Below are 23,276 nucleotides of genomic sequence, written 5' to 3'. Positions count from 1 at the left end.
CTGGTACTTGCAGTCTCAAAAAATAATTATTTACGAATAATTAAATACAAGAATTATTTCCAAGACCATTGATGATGGGTATTTGGCAATACTTGAAACAGCTGTATGGTCAGCTAAAAATTCAATTAATTAAAATAATATAAAAAATAAATTTTTGTTGTTGTATTTCACTAATGTTCGAAAAAACTTCTTTATGAAATATAACAAGTTTGCTATTAAAAATAATAGTCACTTTCGTCTGGAATATTTGACGTTAAATTACAACTTACATTCACAAAATATTGGTCTCGCCCGTGCGACTAGTGGAGTAACATTAGTATGACTTTCTCAGCATTACGTTCCTAGATTAGGTTCTATACATAAGAAAGAACAAATCGTACAACAAATAATGCCTCTACGAACAGAATAGTATTGAAATTTAACAATTGAAAGTAAAATTATAATTAATTAATTAATTCAATTATTCTACAGCTGGTTTATGATTTCGTTCTAATATAAACACAGCAAGTAAAATTGTTAATAAAAACTTTCATAAGTAATAGTAACAAAACTCCAGAAAAATATGCGAACATAAGAAGTCAAATACGGCTTTAAATCAGTTGGTTAAGGTGCGCTGATTCTGAACTTCACATTTGGCAGGACCCGAGTTCGATTCCTGGTACTTGCAGTCTCCAAAAATAATTATTTACGAATAATTAAATACAAGAATTATTTCCAAGATCACTGATGATGGGTATTTGGCAATACTCGAAACAGCTGTATGGTCAGCCAAAAATTCAATTAATTAAAATAATTTAAAAAATAAATTTTTGTTGTTGTTTCACTTCTGTTCGAAAACCTCTTTATTAAAATAATATAAAAACGAATTTTTGTTGTTGCAGTTCACTACTTTTCGAAACCTCTTCATTAAATAAAATAAATATATACAGAGAAATTCGTAATTTAAATCCAGAGAAATTCCAACATAAAATGTGTTATGCAGTTCACCAAATACTTCACTCCAAAAGGCATAAAAATATAGAAGCCCAAGTTGAAGAATAAAATATATATTAAAAACTAAAAGCATATAAGGATTTTAGATTGCTATCAAAAGTAAGTGACAGATAGGTTGACAATATGAAATAAATCATATAATCATTCAAGATAAGCATTCAAAAGAATAAGCAGAAAAATGTTATTCAAACAAATAACTTTATTTACCTTTGTTTCATTACTTAGGTTTAATTAGATTTATTTGATGTTTTTTTTTAACGTACTTTATGTATTAATCGCTATCATGCACATTGCATATTTAGAGATAAATTTTGATATTTTTTGATATTTGAACTCTTCAAAAGAGATCGCATGAACAGTGCAAGGCTTATTGCAGTTTTTTCTAGTCATTGGTGTATAGGAACCCACACAGAGAAACTGCGCATTCTTCTTAATCCTCACTGCAGAAGTTGTGAAAACCCGAAGGAAAAAGAAACCATAATACATTTTCTTTGTGAATGCCCGGATTTGGGGTCCAGAAGATATAGGTTCTTAAGAAGATACTTCTTTCACAGTTTATCAGAGTGTTCAATTTTATTTAATATATGAGTGTCCAATATTTTACAAGAGTTTTGCTACATTCATAATTAATGGACCCTTTTCACATTGTATGGTTGGCTGATTGATTTTAGTGAAAGCAAAGCTTCTTATACTGTTCATTAGACACAATACAATTTTGCATAAAAACTTTATCTTGTTTCGAAGGAAATTAAATTTCAATCTCGTTTAAAAGTAAGTTTTTAATATTTGTATGGTAAGTTAAATATCTGATTTGTCAACAAATTTACTGTTGTAAGCTCTAGGCTAAACCACTGCTTTTATCTACTTTTAATCTCACGGTGCAAACATTGTATAAGATGGCATTTTTTCTGTACCCAAAAACTAAAATGAATTTAATTTTGCAGTCTTAAAATTCCGAGGGGTTCCTCACATTTATGTCATCGTAAAAATAGAAAAACGATGCAAGTATATTTATTTCATCTTCGTAATTAAAAATAAAACACTTTGGGTATAACGATGACTCTCCATAAACCAAAATTTTAAGATATTAGCTAGATTAAACTAAAGATTTCCCAATTTAACTTAGTACATTTATAAATAATGTACATATTTGAAATTATGTTAATTAGTTATTAGTTATTATACATAACATATGATTAATAAGTCTGTTGACATTTACATTTTTACTGTTATTATTATTTTTCACTTATTGTTTCAAATTGTATTTAACATGAGATAAGCTTAATTAAACATTTATAATAAATTGTATTAATTTAATTCACACATAAAATAATACATTAATTGATGTGATACGAACCATACAATAAAGTCTTTTGTAAATAGATTAACGCAGATCTGCGTATAAAATTATATGTAAAAAATAATATATTTTCACTTAAACGAAACGAAATCTCTTAAAATAAACATTGTGTGTACATGGAGCAATAAAACTGTTTTCGGTTATTTTACAAAAAGGATAATTAATTCCAATAATAGCACAAAAAAAAACGAATATCGCTAGCAGAAAAATATTTATCGCCAGCAGGAAAATCTGACTTAACAAGGCCGTTATAGTTTTTACGAGTATGTCATTGTGCGTACAAATGTCAACCAATTTAATAAAAATATGCAGATACATTCAAGAGAACTGTATTAATTTGAACTATCAAATTTAATTGGCAATAAACATTTAAGCACTCGGTAAATTCATTTTATTTATTAAAATTTATGATAGTCAATATTACAAGTTTATTCATTTTAATACAGTTAATGTAAAGAATTATTTCATATTTTGATTTTAATAAAGTGCAATTAGTTACATTAAAACTCAATTTATGGATTTTTTTAACCATAAACACAAAAGTCTTCCGTATATTATAAACAAAATCATCTCATAGATGATTAAGTTATATATGAAACCATATTTGATATGCTTTACGTCCACATAGCAGATAATTACATCAACTAAATTTTGAGTAAAAGAACAGTTGATACCTTTATGATAATACTCCTCAGAACTGGATGTCTAACTTATATTAAATTTTTATACATAGTCTTTAAAATTTAAGAAATTATTATGAATTTTATCTAGAAAGATTCAACAAATAAGCGTGAAACATTGAAAAAAAAATTTATTTAACCTTATAAGGTTAGATTAATAATAATAAACAGTAATAAAGCTTGTATTAAAAACAATATTATATTAATTTGCACATCAATTAGACTTAAAAACATGTTACCGTTATCTACCGAAAGGTTCTATATATAATTTACTCTTTATTTTAAAAATAAGTAAATTATAAAAATATTAAAAAATAATTTAGACATTCTTCTTTTTACTTGTCAAATAGGCCTCTTAGTTCCTCCATCGTTATCTACCGATTTGTAAAATACTATTTATCTGTTTATGTTTAGATATTTTCAAAAAAATTTTAACTTATTTTTCTGTTTTAAGTGGTTTTTATTGCTAATTTCGTGAAATTATGTTTGTTTTTTTTTCTTTATTATTTTCCTTATTACATTTTTTAGCGCAGTTGGTTGGCATTTTGGCTGTAATTTGTTTCAGTAAATATATTTAAACTAATCTTGTTATCTATTGTTTTATCACAACTCGCCATTACTTATGCTGAAATAGGCTTCGGTGTAAAAGTTCATCACTTCAACCTGTAAGTCAGTGGTTCCTAACCGTGGTCCGTTGTGTCCTGTAGTCCGCGAAATGGTTAAAAATGACTCGTGAATCAAATTTAACAGGTCTGGATAAATAGTTTGTGGTTTGTTCACTGACACCTCACTTATTAGAAAATAAGCAAAAAAAAATTTCCAAGTTACTATATAACTATTACATAGTTTATTTAATGTACCTGTGCACTTATACAATTCATTATACCTTATACCAGAAATGCATTAAGCATATTAAAGTAATCATTCAGTTTATTATTCTTAAACTTAGTGGTCCGTACTAAACACAAAAATATCATAGTGAACCCTGGTCAGATAAAGGTTGGAAACGACTGCTGTAATTGAATACATATATGTTATCATTATGTAATTTCAATTCGATCAGATATTATTATTATTACTATTATATATTATTATTATTATTAGTTTTAAATTGTATTTCAAAAGAAAAATATCGACAAATAATTTAAGAACATTTTTTACTTAATTACTTCATCAACTTAATTACTCTATTAAATATTGGAATAAAAAATAATTTCTTATTCTGAAAAAATAGAAGCAGAAAAATGATAACAAGTTTAGAAAAATCGTCGCTAACTAAGATAACAAGTGATATATATATGGATCAGGAATACTCAGTCGCATTTGAACAAGAACATTTAAATGAAATATAAAGTGAAGCTCTACCTAATACATTGCATATTTTTTTCTCATTTAATAAAAAATATTAACAGGATCATCAAATCAGGAACTCGATTTCAATTTCAGCACGCAAATATTTCGAATACATATACAAATATCTTCACCATTGCTGTGAAGGAATACCTTAATTGGTCGTAATGCAGGGATTTACAGGAGTTTAAGCTGAGAATGTAGGGGACTTTTTAGTCCGTAGGCATATATGACTCAATTGGGTCGTGCATGAATCGGGCATGCAAATGGTACGGGCCGATACCAAAAAAAAAATATCTTCACCATTGATTTATCATATTTAAGTGAACTATTTCATACGTTTTCTTGTCCTAGTAAATTATTGTTATATGTATATTAATTCGAAAACACTTATAGAAAAGAATATGGTCATCGTGACATATGTCATTCTTGTCTATGCGGCAATATTCTAATTTCAAATACACTTTTTCAAATTTTTATTTTTTATTCTTTAGTTTTACATGGTATTAATGCCATTATTATATTTTTTGTACTCATATTACTTAACGAAAGTATCTTAGCGGGATTCATGTTATCATTTCTGGTTAATATCATCACATCTAATATAATGATTGTTTGTTAAATTAATAACACTTATGTTTTGTAATTTTTTTCAAGTCGATTTTAAATCTTGAAATTTTTGTCCTTTCTAATCAAAATGTCAATGACTTTACCTTTTCGTACTTAAGAGTATTTATATTTATCGCAAACAAACTAACTTAATTAGTAATTTAATATAATAGGCTTTAAACATATTATCTGTTTTATTATTATTACTTCTTTAATTATATTTCGTTAATGAACCCTAAAATTTCATTTGGCAATTAAATGCCTTTGCTTGAATTACAAAAAAGCATTCTTCCTTAAAGTCAAATGAATTCTTAAATTGACCAAAAACTAAAGAGCAAAAACTCAAACGAATCTTAAGTTTGAATATTTAAGAAAAAATATTTAAGGATTACTTTTTTGTTTTGTCATTATTTTTATTTTTCATTTGTACTTGCAAAACGTTTCTAAGAAACATGCGTACAAATACTTCCGAAGCTTTTACGTTTTGTTTACATTTGATGATGGACATTTTCATTCATAGATTCGTTTGAACTTATATTTAAGCCGTGGATGTGAGAAGTTTAAAACAGTTCCGTGCGAGCTTTCAAACGAAAAGGACGAACATTGCGGTATAGTAGAGCAAACGTATTTCGAATTAAAAAAAGAGATATTCAAAAATGTGATTATGAAAAATAATTTATTTATAAAAATTTATTCTTAAATAATTGTTTCAAAAAAGAACCAACAAAAATTTTAATTAAATATAGAGTATTTTAATTAAAACGCATAAAAGTGCAATGACCATAAAAGCCAGTGACTAAAGTGAAATTTTAATCTTATTTTACGGCTTCCATAAACGCAACATAACTTCAGTTTATTGACAAGAATTTCTAACAGTTACGTGCATTCCAGTAGCATTTCGTGGGTACTCTTTGCAATGAGTTTGAATTCAATTTGTATCTTCGCCATTAAATTAGCAGTTGTGTCAGTTGTGAAAATGTCATTACGTGTTGTTTATGTCCCGTTTGCATTCTTGCTCCAAAACGCTTAGGATGCTTACCAATTTGCACGTAACCAAATTCAATTGACCGTAGAAGTGCGCGTGTTCTGCATTTATCTGTCTGTCAGCAGCGTTATTAGTGCATAACTACTTTAGGAGCTCACCTTGGACGCAGCTTATTTTGCTGCTTGTTTTGCTTATCATATTATGGCCATTCTCCAGTCGTGCTGTTTTTGGAAAACCGTTCGAAAGGGCAGTTTTGCAAGTGCAATATACACATTGGTATGTAAAAATAAATAAATTCGCCACCATATCACATTATGCAAATCTCTATATTTATTGAAATAAATAATAAATTATTAAGATTAGAACAGTTACAAGTTTACTATCCGAGTTCAACACAAGTAAATTACTGAATCCATAATTTTATGAATGAAATTTTTGCATTCTATGTATTAGTATGAGGATTATAAGCACAAAAATTTAATAGATATGATGTCATTTGCAATAATGTAGAAAAATTATAAGCATGAATATTGATATTAAGTATCAATCAGTGATAAATTAATCTAAATGGTCATTAAAATTTATTTGTTAAAAAAAAAAAATTATTAAAAAAATTTGAATAACTAGCACATACTCATTCGTGAGGTGATCCATTGGTCTAGAAAACCACAAAAATTCTTTGGACAATTCTTTGAAAATTCTTTGAGTTGTATTTTTAATATTTCAATACATCAAAGAATCATATATTCGAAGAAACATATAGCTTGGTGAGGTGACCCCTTGGTCTAGGAAACCACAAAAATTTTTTGGACGAATGAGTTGTATTTTTAATATTTAAATATTTTAAAGAATCATATATTCAAAGAAATATATACTTAAATATATGTTAAGCATATATCTTATATCTCAAAATGGCTAAACCAAATAGCTTAAATTGTATAACAAAAAATATTTTAACAATAGAACAAATATTTTTAATATAGGTAAATACACATATCTTATTCAATATATATATTTTAATTAAATGGCTTGTGTATTGTTAGGTTTGAAAGTTATACTGTTCAGCACTTTTTAAAACTTTTCGATTATTTTGCGAAAATTCTCATAGTTAGTTAGTTGCGGTGGAGGCAGTACAAGTCCTCCTCAATTAGCTAAAAAAGCCGTTCACAATTCTCTTACTCCCAATATTTTTTAGGTAGTTTACAAATTTATATTTTAAAATTCTTCAAATATTGATATTAACAAATAAAAGTATTTAAAAGTTCTGTTAAGTGTCACATTCAGGCCAGCATTTAAAGATACTAAATATCAAATTCAAGTTATTTAAATGATATATAATTTGTTACAGTTCATATATGAACAGAAAATAGAAGTATTAGAAATAGGAGTATTACCAGAAATTTATTAACATTCAGACAAAGCGATATAATTTTAAGAATATTTTATTTGCCCAAACAATTTTAAATTACTTTTAAAATTTTATTTATATTTACTTGATATCTATGTAAAAGGCTTGTACTCTGACGCGCACTGCTCAGTACTTCACGAAGGGCGTCTCAGCGGGCAAATTCAAATTAAGTCTGACGTCCGACAAAGTTGCATTCTTTCACCTATACTATTTAATATAGTCTTAGATGTGGTTATGTCGGAAGCTATGAGCACAAATCATGGCATCTCATTCGGCCTTCATAACAAACTTACTGACCTTGATTACGCTGATGACATCTGTTTACTAACACATAACTTTTCCCAGATGCAAATATCGTTAAACAACATCGCAAAGCGTGCACTGGCAGCTGGTCTGTCAATCAATATCAACAAAACCAAGTCTATGCGTCTCAATTCAAACTGCTCAACGAAGTTTCAAATAGATGACTCCTACATCGAAGATGTACAAAGTTTCTGCTATCTGGGAAGCTACATTTCGAACAACGGCGGCAGTCGGCAAGACATACAGCACAGGCTATCGAAAGCGAAGCAAGCGTTTGGAACCCTTAACAAAATCTGGCGTTCATCCAACATCACACAACGCACTAAGATACACCTGTACAATGCAAACGTAAAATCAACTTTACTATATGGTAGTGAGAGTTGGAACCTAACGGCAAGAGACGCACAACAGCTACAAGCCTTTGTCAATCGTTGTCTACGACGCATCCTTCATGTATTCTGGCCAGCAACCATAACCAATAATGAGCTCTGGTTTAGAACGAATCAGCCTCTTATAACTGATGAAATAATGATGCGCAAATACAAATGGCTTGGCCATACGTTAAGAAAACCCGCTGATGATATCGCAAGAAATGTCTTAGATTTCAACCCTCAAGGCAGTAGAAGACCAGGGCGTCCGCGCAACACTTGGAAACGACAAACTGAAGCCGAATTAAGAAATGCTGGAAAGAGCTGGAGTGAAACAAAACGCCTTGCATTAGATAGAGTTCAATGGAAACTATTTGTTACGGCCCTCTGTTCCACCTAGGAATAAAAGGATTAAATATAAATATGATATCTATGTAAACAAGCTATAGCTTGTTTGAAAGTGGATTATATATTTAGCAGAAATGTATGCATACTACCAGACAGTCAAGCTGCTTGAGTTCAGTCCAACTCACATCTAGGACAATTTCTGACTGCTACATATCTCTAAACGAGATGTCGACGCAGCTCAATACTTCTCTAATCTACGTCATAGGAATATTTTCGGCAACTGCAAAGCAGATGAGCTAACCAGAAGAATAGCTCAGGACCTCACTCAGAACACCTAATTAATTTGATCATTTTTCATTAAAAATAAATCCAATAATCTCATTGAGATGCCCCGCAGAGATATCAGTCTTTCAATAGGTTTACTTACAGGTTATTGTAATTTAGGAAATCTTCCTAGAAAATTGAATCTCCACTGTAATCATATCTGTCGCAGCTGTGGGGAAGAAGATGAAAAGGCCCTCATGTACTCTGTTTTTACCCAGCTTATGCGACGAAATACTTTAGGGGTCCCCTTCCTTGAGGGTCATGATCAGTTACAACACCTCCCACTAAACAGCATTCTAAGATTCGCCACAGGTTCTACGTGGTTTTAAACCCTAAGTTTCTACATTACACGATAACAAAATGGGCCAATTGGCCTAAGTAGATCCCCTAGGAATTACCGGTATAACTTAACCTAACATACTTGATATCTAAATAAAAACAAATTATTTTGATTGTTATTGGAACAAACCGTATCTATAATAAATAAAAATATTTTCTAGTAAAGAATGCAACTAATCTCCTATTGATTACAGTAGATAATTATAGTATCGTGTAGTTTGTGAATAACGCCGAAGTAAACCACTACATTATTGATAGTTATTGTGAAACAAATTAATTTAGTCATGTCAGATGTATAGTCTACACATATAGCTAGTTTCTTATTATTATTCTTAGAAGTCACAATGATTAATTGTGAACAATGAAATGATTTGTATTATCGGTAGAGAGATTCAACTAGGTTAACCAACATAAATTAATCTTATTAATAGATCTAGTAATATACCTTGGTTCAAGTATCCAGACAACATTCAATTTAATGAAACAACTCGAGCAAATAAAATGCTATTTACTCTAAATCTTAAAGCATTTGCAGATATCAATATCCTGCAGATATTAATGAAAGGTTATAGTTAATAAACGCACATCTTATTTATTTAGTTGTAAATAGATGCAACTAAAATCAGTAAATGGAAGAAAATGGGTTGATATATTCATCTATCATTTATAAAATAAAAAAATATATTTTTATTCTGTTCTGTATAACATAGGTATACATATGTATTCTGTTCTGTGTTTGAACTTAAAATTTTAAATATAACCACAAAAAAAAATATTTTCTTGTAACAAGAAAATACGAAGTTTCGCAACTTCAAAAATGCTAAACCTTCATTTTTTGTATTTTAAAATGATGTTTAACAAACAAATTTTGTACACAAATTACTAATTATTAATTAATAATTAATGGAATAATGGTCTTAATGGTATTTGCATTAAGAACTCATGTCTGAAATTTATCAATGACAAAATATGAGAACTCTCAATAAATTTAAATTATAATTTAATAGAAATATGTGAATTGGAAAAAAATAAATAATTTTTTCTTATAAAACAACCCAAAAAGTAATATTTCATAACTTTACATCTTGTCCCAGAAAAAAAAATTTTTTTTTGCTAACGAAAAAGTAAAATTTGTCAAAAAATCAGTCGTTAAAATTAATATGAATTGAAGTCTTCTTAGTTAAAGACAAATAATTCTTTTAGAAAAGAAATTAAAAATGAAAACATTTTAGAAAGAATGAACAAAAAACATTGCCGATAGGAGCGGAAATAATTTTTCGGATGTCAGTTACTGAAAAGGATTTGAAATTTTATAAAAACACAATTTTAAAATTATAATAAATTTCGAAATTAAAAATTGAAAGGGTTTGAAATATTTCATACTTTAAGAACTCCTAAACCCTCAAGTAACTTTTCGAGTAATAGTTAATTTGAATCGCAAAATACTTGTATTATATTTACAAAACTTTTATCCATTATTTTTACTATTCCATTATACGATACATTTTAATACTAGTACTAGTTTTTCCTATTCATTTATATGATATATTTAAATAGCATATTCACTTTTCAATCACAATATACTTATATACTAATTAAATTAAGGTTTTGAATAAATTTTTATTTCAACATATTTTTGTAATTTGGTTATCAAGTATGAAATGCATTTGAAATACATGCATGCAAATAACCTCCATAGAACGTTATACAGTACTAGATCTTTCAGAGGTAATTTTCAATGACTTAACGGTACACAGCTGGTACTAACTTGGCCATAACTAGTTGCATGTTCGTTCTCAAAGCGTCATTAGTTTTAGGATTTACAGCATAAATATGATTCTTTGCGTAACTCAACAGAAAAGTCCAGTGGTAACAAGTTGCAAAATTTTTACATGACTAAAACGCGAAGTGGAAAATTTCTCACTTAATAAACCCAATACCGGAAATGTTCTATAGAGAATAGAATAGTTGGCTTGTTTTACGTCTTCGTCAGCTATCACAACAATTAGCTATAACAATTCCACACCAAATATCACAGCATATAATGACTTTTTGTGGGCGTAGTGGTTTTTCGACAGTTATAATTTTATAAGAAAGAATTTCATTTCCACAGATACGACAATTTTGTTTGTTTTTGTATCCACTAAAGACAAGTAAAGCACATCACTGAAGAATATTAAAATTGTAAATATATAATATATAAATTGAAAAATATCAAATTTAACATATTGTAAAAAATAAAAATTGTGAACTAATCATATGATGCCTTGAGTAACATATTATTTTATTTCGAAAAAACCCTTCGGCTATGAGAACGTTAACATTAATAAACAATTTCGTTGAGTGGAAAATTACATTTTATTTCGGCGAACTTATAAAAATTGCAAAGATCTATTTTTATTTTTATTGATATTTTTTATCAGCGTATAGCAGTGGTGTTTTATCACAAGTACTTTAACAGTTTATTACATCAGGACTATAACCTGCTATATTTTAAAAATTCAAGTTCGTTTAAGATAGCTTAATTAGATAGGCACTATATAAAGCAATAAAGCATTTCAAATCTTAATCTTAAGTTAATATTTGACTAGTTGCTATCAACTGGATACGCAGTGAATATATGACATGCTAGGTAATTACTTAATAAATGCCTTTGATTATTTGCAGTATCTTTTTTTAAAGTGATTCTCAACCTTTTGTTATTTTTTCACGTCAATACAATGGGCTGATAAGTGTAAATACATCCATAGAATCAGCACAATAACCCAATCTAACCCATATAAACCAACCAATTTTATCGAAAGAATTTAGTAAAATAATGCCTTAAATTGCTCGCAACCTAAATTGGCAATGTCTAAAAAAATCCATGACTATGGCACATTAGCTACCGGATTACTTCTTCTCAATATCAAACCAAATACTACTTATGTTGACTACATTGGCTGCAGTACTGTTGATTTTATTCTACAATTATATATTGAAATTCACAAGAAAGGCCAAGTACATGGTGGCATCGTTTGCAGATACCGAGACACTTCAAGAATGACAGGAAGCAATTTTTTTGGAATATTTTTGATTATAAAAATATTGTCTTTATTTTAAAACATTATCTAATATTAAATGCATTTCTTTCAAATCAAATTTCTTTTCAATGAATATTGGTTAAACATTCTATATGTGGTACATTGTATTTATTATTATTGTTTTTGTTATTCTCAATCTAATCATTATACCTAAATGTAAAGAATTGTTAATTCTTAAAAGTTATATATACATTAAGACCGAAAAGTTTTCGGAAATTCTCATTTAAAATTCGCGCGCTGTATATTTTTCGATATTTTAAGTTTATGTAGTTTGGCAGCACTGTCCTTAATTACTATGCCAAAAATGAGCGCGATCTGTCAGACAGTTCGTTTACGGCAGCTGTTGAAACCAGTTCACCTCAGTAGGGCGTTGCGAAAAAAACAATGGAAAAAAATATTGAACAAAGAGTTTGCATCAAATTTTGTGTTTCGAACGAAATTTCGTGTGCAGAATCGTTGCGAATGCTACAAAAGGCTTATGGGGAATCAGTTTTATCGAAAACTCAAGTTTATGAGTGGTACAAAGCCTTCCAGGACGGTCGTACGACCGTCGAAGACATTTCGCAACGCACTACTGAGGTGAACTGGTTTCAACAGCTGCCGTAAACGAACTGTCTGACAGATCGAGCTCATTTTTGGCATAGTAATTAAGGACAGTGCTGCCAAACTACATAAACTTAAAATATCGAAAAATATACAGCGCGCGAATTTTAAATGAGAATTTCCGAAAACTTTTCAGTCTTAATGTATTCAGATTTCAGTTTCATATTGCTCTTCGTATAAAGGCTAGTGTAACAATTACATGTATGTAACTATTATTTTATAATATTTAGTATTAAGTAAACTTTAGTGACAAAAACAAAACAAATTAATTTATTTTATTTAAATTCCTTTTTAAAATGTATGTGTGTTTTAGGTTGTCATGTACACAATAACATATTTTGATGTCTAAACTCATTTAATGTTTATTTATTCGCATGTTCTGAATTTAACTAACACTTCATTTTAAAATGAATCAAGTTTTCGTCCTTTAATAAAATACAAAAACAAAACAACAATTTATTAAAATATCTTTTATTGATTAAAAAATTCAACTAATGTTGTTAGGGTGTTATGACATAAAACTAGTCAACATTTTTTATAAAAACCATAAAGGTACTTGTATTGCCTGTGTTGTTTAATATTAATAATATACAATCCGCTCTTTTAGTTTTGCAGTTGCGTAAAATTGAAATTTTTTTAATATATTTTGCATATTGAAGTGAATAAATTTACAAGTGTTTGGTTATTTCAGTATTTTTTATTTGAAATCATATGATTTTACATTTTAGTTAAGTGTATTGAACAATTTTTAATTAAAACTATAAAATTTCTAATTTTATAATGTGAATAGATTCTCTCAAATACCACTCAATTTTTAATTATATCAAATTACAGGTATTTTAGAAAATAAATTAAAATAATAAAATTGATGAACGAACTTCATAATACAATATATATTAAACAAAAAATTAATTAAACATTAATTACAACAAATTCATTTTATACACAAATTAAATCGAAAAATTCGTTATGTTAAATCAAATGAATATGATTCATTAAACAACAATATTTAATAATTTTTGACAATTATTTTTTGAAAAACTTATATTCGTTTATTTTTCAATGATCTATATTGATTTCTTATATGCTTATAAAGAGCTTTTTTAGAATAGTACTGAACTACAACAGTAAAAATTCATTTTATAATATTTCAATTAATTGAAGTTTTGAGTGAGCTGTTTCGGGTATTGCCAAATACACATCATCAGTACTTTTGGTTATATTTCTGTATTTAATTATTTGTAAATAATTTTTTGAGACTGCAAATATCAGGAATCGCACTCGTGCCCTGCCAAATTTGAAGCTCAGTGTCAGCGCTCCTTAATCAACTGACCGAATGACGTCTTAACTTTTATATTCTTTTGAAGTTTTGTGACTTTGCTGTGAAAGGTTTTATTAACAAATTCACTTTCTGTTTTTATATCAGAACGAAATCATAAACCAGCTGTAGAATAATTGAATTAATTAATTATATTTTTATTTTTAATTGTTTAATTTCAATACAATTTTGTTTGTGGTGGTTTTATTTGTTGCATGATTTATGTATTCTTTCTTATGTATAAAACTTAATCTATGAACGTAATAGTGCAAAAGTCATGCTAATGTTCCTACACGATTCTCACGGGCGAGACCATTATTTTGAGAATATAAGTTGTAGTTTAACGTCAAATTTTTCACACGAAAGTGACTATTATATTTAATAGAAACTTGTATATTTAATATAGAGGATTTTTTCGAACAACAACTAAAAATTCTTTTTATATTATTTAAAATAATTAATTAATAATTAATAAAATTTTACCCATGATTAAACAAACGATTCTTATTCCATATAATCAATAATTATTCTTAATGCAATCTATTGAATATGATATTCAAAATAAAAAAATTTCCTTTGTATCCATTAAATTTTTCTCAAAAGTGAATTTATTCTACATTTATTTGCAATAATACATACATATATTATTTATCCAACATATAAATATATAGTAGCCAAAAATACTCATCTACAGCCATTATTTTTTTGTAACACATAAAAAAGTAATTGAAATATTTTTCTTTTCAATTTTGAGTTGCAATTAATGAAGTAGGAGTAGCAGTAAAAAAAATCTTTATGTAATAAAGAGGCTAGTAAAAAATATTGGTATTTTTTCATAAAAATTTTTGAAGTAATTGAATACTTTGTTAAACTGTGTGATGTTATATTGTGTGTATATTCCTTTTTTTATATTTGCTTTTTTCAAATAATAATTATTTATATTAACAAGAATTTGTAACGCAAACAAGAATTGACGTAATTTAAAAATATTTCAGCTTATTGATCTAAAAATTGAATGCTTAAATATAAGCCTTAAAAAAATGCATTTAACATAGAAAAAGAAGAAACTGTAGAATCAAAAGAAGAAACTGTAGAATCAAACTACCACCTGGTCAGACCAAAATCTTTAGGAAGATTATATAGAGTCATTTCATACGCCTTAGCATATATAAGAATAACAACATTTCAATAATTAACCAGTAAATTATGTTAATTATGTTCAAAGGACTTTGTCATTTTTTATAGAAACACTTGTTGGTATTTTTAGGTATAATCGAAATAATCACCAATTAATACAAAAAGTTATGGTTTAGTTTTAGATTATACGTAATAAAGTTTAAAGAATACAAGATTAAGAAATAAATAACGTTATTTCAAGTATTTTATTTATTGCATATAATATTGTACATACTTATTTCATGCAGTTGTTGTTATATTTAAGTTCCTGATGGAAAAACTTTAAACCGTAGCAAAAACTGCAAAGTTTTTCCTTGTGTTAACCAATTTTAAGAATGAATTTAAATACTTTTCATACTTCAGATTAAATAACTTAAAAATCACCTTTTAAAAAAAAGCAAACTTTTGATGAACGGAAGTTCAAATACTTATCGAGGACTTATTTTGTAAATTTTTAACATTGAACATTTTCAACAGTAGTTTTTTTACAAAAATTTTTTTTAACTTCTTTCATTTTTTAAGTACTATTAACTGGCACTTTTAACATTGAAAATATTTGTATAGAAATTTTCTGCAAAAGTCTTTGTAAAAATATTTTATGTTATTTTTTACTATTTAATTTTTGTAACGATTCTCTACGTACTACCTAGTATTGCTTTTTAGTACTGTAAGTTGCTTTCTTAAGTATTTATTTATTGCATATATACAGCAATCAAATGGTATATTTTTGATTCGAAATCACTAAATATAGTTTTTTGCTTCGGATATTAGTTCATAAAATTGTTTTTTAAAAGTGTAATCATGAAAATCAACAGTTCTGGATTTTTTATAAATTCAGTAAAGTAGAATACCAACTTTTGACCAATCTCTATTATCATTTTTTTTACTTACTAATTTTATGAATAATGTTCATTTAGGGTCTTTGAGTGTTTATAGTTAATTAAGATAAGCCAATCATGTAAAATAAATCCAAAGAAAATATCCATGGCTTGGATATATGTAAATAGGGATTTATTATATATTATTATATTTTTGAAACAAATAAATATTTAGTTATTAAGTTTACATATGCTTTTATATAAGCCAAACACAAAATAAATATTATAAATTTTCCTCATATTTGCTAATTATTAATTTACATCTTGTATATAAATCAAACGACTCAAAAAGCAACACTACAGCTGTGAAACACGGAAGCATCCCAGACATGTAGAGAAAAAGATGCAAGTGTTTGTCAATAAGTGTCTACGTAGAATTCTCAAAATATGGTGGCCAGATCGAATATCGAATGAACGCCTACTGAACCAAACGGCTCAAAAAGCAGCACAAAATAAAATAAAAATGAGAAAATGTAAGTGGATAGGCCATGCGCTTAGACAACCGAGAAATTATATAGCAAGGAAACTTGGAGATGAACGGTCGAAAGTAAGCTAGCCAAAACACGATATACATGGAACGACATCTACAAAGAAGCACTAAGTAGAGCCAGATTAAGCAGAATTATGGAGTCTCTATGCCCCACTAGGGGAAAATAGACAATATTAGTAGTATATATGTGACCGTGCATAAGAAAGGAACCTGAAGGTCAATTATGTTCAGAAAAATTAAACAAGTCACCTTTATTACTTTTAAAAGTATTCGTATCAGTATTACAATATTATTTTTTATTAACATAAGTAATGGAACTACTATTTTATCGAAGGGAATATCCAATAAATTTAAGTTTACTTTGCTTATACATAATGTGTGCTCATAAGATTTAACTTAAACTGACTATTTGCTTTTAAAACCAAATCAAAACTTAATCATTCACGTTATGTTAAAGATATTGGTTTATTGGAAATATCTATTAGTATATTTGACTTTCAAGAGATTATATTAACAAATGAGCATATGTTATAGACTTCAAGAAAATTTTTTTCGTATTGCTATACAATTTATTATAACAAATTATTTAAAATATAGATATAATTAAATATGTAGTTAAAAAATATATAAATATAATATTTTTTTTTTTACATAAATATATTAATCATTTCATATTAGTTTTATTTCATATTTTATTATTAAAGTCAAATTATGTGTCACTGCCTTTAAAATTATGTGACAAAAATAAATAAATTTATTTACCATTTTGCACTTTCATAAAATTTGTTTTGCATATACATTTCAGATATATTTTGGGTTTTCTACTTTAATATTATTCATATATTTGAATGAAGAAAAAGAATATCTTTTTGGCAAACAAGACCAACCCGCTGGGGAAAGTATACTAGAAAAAGGAGACATAACGGCAAGTGAGTATGAATAGTTTCACAAAGGACTACCATATAGTATAATTTTGTTTATTTTTTATATAAAGCATATTTACACAAAGAAAAACAAAACAAATAAAAATTTGTTTATTTGGCTTGTATATTAAATTTTATGAAGTTTTACTACAACAACAATGAATTTTTTGATATATAATATATAATTTTTTTGCAGCCACTGTGATATTCAACGTTTTATTTTTTGGCTGTTCTTTCCTATTGGCATTTTCATCAATTTTAGTGTTAGTAGGTTTAAAAAATGTGAGTTTTCTTGCTATTTTTAATAAAATTAAATATTTTAAATACATATACATAATTTTAACAAAAATTCTTTAACAAAGGACAAACGTGAACTTTTAATACCATGGATAAGTTTTATGCTGTGCGATGTTTTAATTGAAATTGCACACTTGATTTACTTATCATTCAAGGAGAAAGTAATTTTCGACCCAATTGTTGGCTTTCTATTTACCATAGACTTTTTCATAATGTGTCTCAATGTAAGTTGTCTACAAATTCACTTTATTAATAGAAATAATCAAAATAATTAATTGTTATTGTTGAAAAAATGTATGCTGCTTTATTTTTATTGTGCAAAATCACCAAGAAATGTTTTTGTTCTACCTTTTGTAATAAAATTAATTTATTTTTCTTATTAAGTGCTATTGTCTGCTTTGCGTGATATCACAATACCAAGACTACAAACAAGGACGTGGTTGTGGCCGAACACAGATGAGAGTAAGCATTCGTAAGATAAATCTGATTTTTTCCTTTATAACAAACATATGTAAATGTATAAACTAATATATAGGCATTAATATGTTAGTAGCTTTGTATTATCTGCAAATATTTAAAGATTATTTTATTTATAGGCTGAAGTAATGCTACAAGTAATGCGTAATGAACCAAATGGTACTTCATTAAGTCCACCAGCATATCAGCAGAAGCATTTAGCTACAAGTCCTTTTGTAACTTCAAATCAGCATACGAATATCTCGACTATACCTGAAGAAGCTGAAGAAAGTTTGAAGCACACTCTTACTAAAGGTATGTTGAATGAAATTCATTTTTAAAACTATTCCTGCAGAAACTACAAAATTATTTTTACAATGCATTCAAGTAAGTTTAAAATCAGAAACTATGTTTAGAAAAACTTTTTGATGTGTTTGGTTATGTGTTTAGCAAAATTGCAAACTATTTTGAGAATGTAATGTATGTAAGACATTTAAAAATATTTCAACACAAAACAAATAATTTGCAAGAATTTTCGTTTTGTTCTGTTTTCAAACAAATTCTTGTTTTAAGGATTTTCTTATTTAAATGATTATTTCTGCTCTTATTTGTGAAGCAATATTTTCAGAAATGACAGTAAACTGAATCCCTTATATAATTAATTTGTACCAATAAAAGGACAATACCATAATAAATATTATTTTCTAGAGCAATGCGTACGTCAAACTGTCCTTTTTGACAAATTATAAACTCATCTGTTTGTACTGCAGAGATTTTAGACAAACGCAAGCATAAATCCTTTAAAACGCTTTAAGCTTTAGAAACGCACAAAGTTTTTTAAAATTCTATTTCGTTAGAGCTAGTTAAAGACAATGTGGATTAAGTATAAAATCTATATGCCATTGGGGCAATGTAACATAACAAATTATGAAACAAGTCAATAACAATGTAAATATATGTATATGTGTACGAGTATGTAGTACAAGTATATATTAATGCTTGGCTTAAAAATTGTACCACAGAATTTAAAAATACAAAATTTTTCAGTAACTTTTTTTAAATGTTGTTTTCATTCAAAACACAAACAGAACCCATAACAACCCAAAAATAATAAAAAATATATTGGGTGATGTGGCTTCAAAGTATATTTTAGCAAATATTTTAATAAGTTAAATTTTGTCCTTATAGAGGACATGCATTTTCATACTTGTAATGTATTAGGTGAAATGTTTATACACTTAATTCTCCGTACAAGGCATTCACGCAGGACAAAACAGTTTGATATTTACGATTATGGCACGTAGCGAAAGATATAAATTCATTTTTATAACAATATTTTCCCATACTTCCATACATATTCACTCGTTTGTATATATTATACATAAATATTTTTCTTCCTTATTTTGTTGTTATATTGATAAAAGTTTTTGTGTGAACGTGGTTAGACACATCGTTTTTGGTTATGATTAATTTCTGGCATTTAGTCAACTTTTAACCTACACCTACACAATTTTAAATGTATTTTTCAGGCAATTTAATAATCTGCCCTAAATATGTGTAATATGTTAGTGTTAGCAAAATAAATGGTTTTTTCTTAAAATTTGTTTATATGAATGACTAAAGAATGAAGTTGAAAAATATAAATATTTTTAATGTTTATTAAAGCCTACGTGCACATATTGTATTATAAAAAAAACCAAAAAAAAAAAATTTAATAACAACTAGATTTTTTGTAACAGTCCGGTGGACATATCCCAAAACTGCCAATATTATGGCTAGTAATGACATATACCAATTTCCCTAATCTGGGTTTTCTGCCTAAACAAGACTTTTTGGTGCAATATGTGTTGCGCACATATACATAAACTAACAGCACTTTAACTCAGATGGACTAAACTTACCCCACTTTGTTAAAAATAAATAAACTATTGCAAGGCTGGTTCACTACAAATAACACCTGTACTAGCTCCTTTTAAATAAATACAAATATATTAGTTTAAAATATATAAATAAAAATAAAAATTATTAGCGCTATATACTAAGTAATAAGAACTTAATAATAACACTTAATAATAAGTGTAAAGCAAATAGTTTCAAATAAACAGTTCTACAAAAACAGTAGTTGAAATTGGATAGAACATCTGTAAAATTAGTTTGCTAATATTGAGAAATTTTTGTTTCTTTTCTTTGTTTTCGTAATAACGGCAATTGTCTTTATAGCAATCAATAGTTTATTCACATTTAAGAAACACTATTTTAGAATAACTATTCTATTCTATTCAGAAGTTTTACAGATCTAACTAGAATAATTAGTCATATGTGCAGATAATCGGTAAAAATCCTAACTCCTACCTCCTCAAAAAGTACCCGGATTTTGTAAATAAAACACACAAATTTAAATTTAATTCCAAATTTATTTTATCCCCTTCAAAATATGCTCCTTCTGAAGCGATACACATATGCCAACGCTTAACACAATCTTCCATACACTTTTCGTAGGCCCGTGCAAATATGGCTTTTAGTTCCTTCGGCGAATTCTCTTTTACCGATTTAATCGACTCAAAACGCTTACCACGAAGCGGCAATTTGAGTTTCGGGAACAGGAAAAAGTCGCACGGATCCAGATCAGGCGAATATGGTGCCTAAGCGATGACAGTGGTGCCGTGTTTGGTCAAAAAATCGCGTACAACAAGAATTTTCCACAATAAAAATCGCTAAATGCACTTGAGGTAGTCTCATATTAACAGCTGCTGTAAACAAAGTAATTGACAGATGGCGCTCAAACTTGTACCATATGTCAAGAAAGAGTGTACCAATATAACAAAAAAATTTTGAAAAGGTCTATTACTTAAGGAGTAGTTAACAAACAACAAAATCCGGATACTTTTTGAGCAGACATCTTTTATGTTGCATAGGCACAGGCAGCATAACATCTTTTTTTTTTGAGTGGAATTAATTTTTTAAAGAATTTCGTGTATAACAATTGCAAGCAATTTCAAAAAATAATCGTGCTACAAAGTTTAATGTCATTTATTTGTCTTAAGATCTATATGTGATGTTACGTTGGATTGGTATAACCGCCTTACCCACATAAGCCCACTTAAACTAAAATAATGGTTCATTGTGATGCCACAGATTAGCGTTATTCATATACAGGCCAGAAGAAAAGCCGAAATAATCGTAGTAGTCACCGTAAAGACAACGCTGAAAGATAGACTTCCTCATTCAAATAAACTAACCTGACCAGTCTAAAAAATTAATTAAATCCATATTTTTACAGGATGACAGCTATGTCAAATCGGTAAGAACAAAAATTTTTAGTCTTCTATTAATTAAAGATGAGCATGGACAAAGAAAATAAAACACGAACTCTTTTTAACGCGAAATCGAACTTTAAGACTAACTAGCAAGCCTGTTCTGTGGCTTGCTCATATATTCAAGAAGTCCAAACAGTTCAATTAAATTTAAGTCAAATGAATATACTTTACTCTATTCCCAGCAATTATAGAGCACGAGCAAATAAGATATGTGGAAGTATGATTTTGCATTTCACACAATCTATAAGTGTCTGTATTCTTTACTCTCATATTTGAGATGTGTTAGTTGATAGGAATATATTCAATTACGAAACCAGTGAATAATTTAAGTTGAAAACTAATTCAAATTACTATTAATTAAAGATGAGCATGGACAAAGAAAATAAAACACGAACTCTTTTTAACGCGAAATCGAACTTTAAGACTAACTAGCAAGCCTGTTCTGTGGCTTGCTCATATATTCAAGAAGTCCAATTATGCGTATCTTTAGTATTCGAACAACTGATATAAGTTGAGTTATCTGTATAATCTGAACTACCGCATTTTATGCCAACCCGAATATTCGTAATTATCCCATAGTTTAAATATTAAATTATACATACAGTACTAATTATAATAAAATAAATATTAAAAAGTTAGTTTGCATATAAGCGGAGTGACAGACAAAAGGATAGATAAGCAGAACGATTAATATGTCTAAATAGAATCAAATGGCTTTCAATATCTGCAAATATATTAATTATCTTCTTATATCCGATTACTGCGTTACAATCAATTTGAAGGATTTAATTTACTAATTTGCCACAAATTATGTTATAATTATTATAATGATAGTTTTTTACAAGGAAAGTGTTACGACTAAGTTAGTTCTGAAACTTCTTGCATTTCCATGGTTTTTTATTTTACTTTATTAGCCATATCTCACAAGTCATCTGAAATTTTCATACTATTGGAGGTACAAAATAATTAATTTAACATTATTTATTGCGTAGCAAATTCTAATGTTATTTAAAAATTTAATTACTGAGCTAAAAAGCTATAAAATTAAATCAGTACCATAAGCAAAACGTAAAAAATGTACAAACTTTAAATAGCATGGTAAATCATAATTTTATTTTACCTTTTATATATTTTTTATATTTCAGAATGTACGAATTCAATGGATAGAGAAACATTGGCAATTAATGTTTCTCCAGAAAATTGTGCACAACATCGATTCAAAATACCAACCATTACAGTGGATTCCAATTCCAAACTATAAACCGTGCGAGAACACTGATTACCATACGTCAATTGAAATTGAAAGTGCTTATTTTTAAGAATGAAATTAATTTGGAAAGATTTCGAATTTTGAACCTAATTTATCAAATAAAGTTATTTTTTTAAAATTCAATATGAAATAAGTTTAATTATTATAAGGATATTAAATAAATATAATTATAAAACTAATTCCAGATACATTTTTTGTTTTTATTTAAATTTTTTTTAAATCCTATATAAATCACATTTTCAGATAAATTAGGATTAACACCTGCTAAGATTATCAGTTAATAAGTTGCAGATAAAAACTGGAACCAGATAGCAGAAGCTCCTTAATTTTTTTGAAAATTGAAGATAAATTTTGAATGGACGTATTTCTTGTAGAAACGTAGTGCCATAAGAAATGCA

At 27.6% G+C, this 23,276-nt stretch overlaps 1 protein-coding gene and 1 long non-coding RNA gene across 2 annotated transcripts in view; both read left to right on the top strand.

Moving 5' to 3' along the window:
- Nucleotides 1-4,305, top strand: part of LOC119668331 — a 12,374-nt gene extending 8,069 nt beyond the window's left edge. Inside the window, exon 3 of the long non-coding RNA XR_005251481.1 lies at nucleotides 4,289-4,305. This is a non-coding gene — a long non-coding RNA (uncharacterized LOC119668331). The remainder of the gene's footprint in view (nucleotides 1-4,288) is intronic.
- Nucleotides 4,306-5,782: 1,477 nt separating this feature from the next.
- LOC119668330 lies at nucleotides 5,783-22,955 on the top strand. Its single transcript, XM_038077801.1, has 7 exons — nucleotides 5,783-6,253; nucleotides 17,421-17,544; nucleotides 17,735-17,820; nucleotides 17,901-18,059; nucleotides 18,220-18,297; nucleotides 18,432-18,606; nucleotides 22,754-22,955. Exons 1-7 carry the CDS (start codon nucleotides 6,179-6,181, stop codon nucleotides 22,867-22,869), a joined length of 813 nt encoding a protein of 270 aa, XP_037933729.1. The 5' UTR covers nucleotides 5,783-6,178; the 3' UTR covers nucleotides 22,870-22,955.
- The last annotated feature ends 321 nt before the right edge of the window (nucleotides 22,956-23,276 follow it).

Source organism: Teleopsis dalmanni, chromosome 1 (genome assembly GCF_002237135.1).
Source record: "Teleopsis dalmanni isolate 2A chromosome 1, ASM223713v2, whole genome shotgun sequence".
Lineage (NCBI taxonomy): Eukaryota > Metazoa > Arthropoda > Insecta > Diptera > Diopsidae > Teleopsis > Teleopsis dalmanni.
Note: the sequence above shows the minus strand (reverse complement) of the source record. Positions and strands in the feature narration are given on the sequence as shown.

Bases quoted from the DNA above. Each gene is read 5' to 3' on its own strand.
- LOC119668330 (XM_038077801.1), top strand. From the start codon at position 6,179: ATGGCCATTCTCCAGTCGTGCTGTTTTTGGAAAACCGTTCGAAAGGGC. The intron at 6,254-17,420 runs GTATGTAAAAAT...TATACATTTCAG, and splicing joins CAAGTGCAATATACACATTG to ATATATTTTGGGTTTTCTAC. The intron at 18,060-18,219 runs GTAAGTTGTCTA...TTTCTTATTAAG, and splicing joins TTTTCATAATGTGTCTCAAT to TGCTATTGTCTGCTTTGCGT.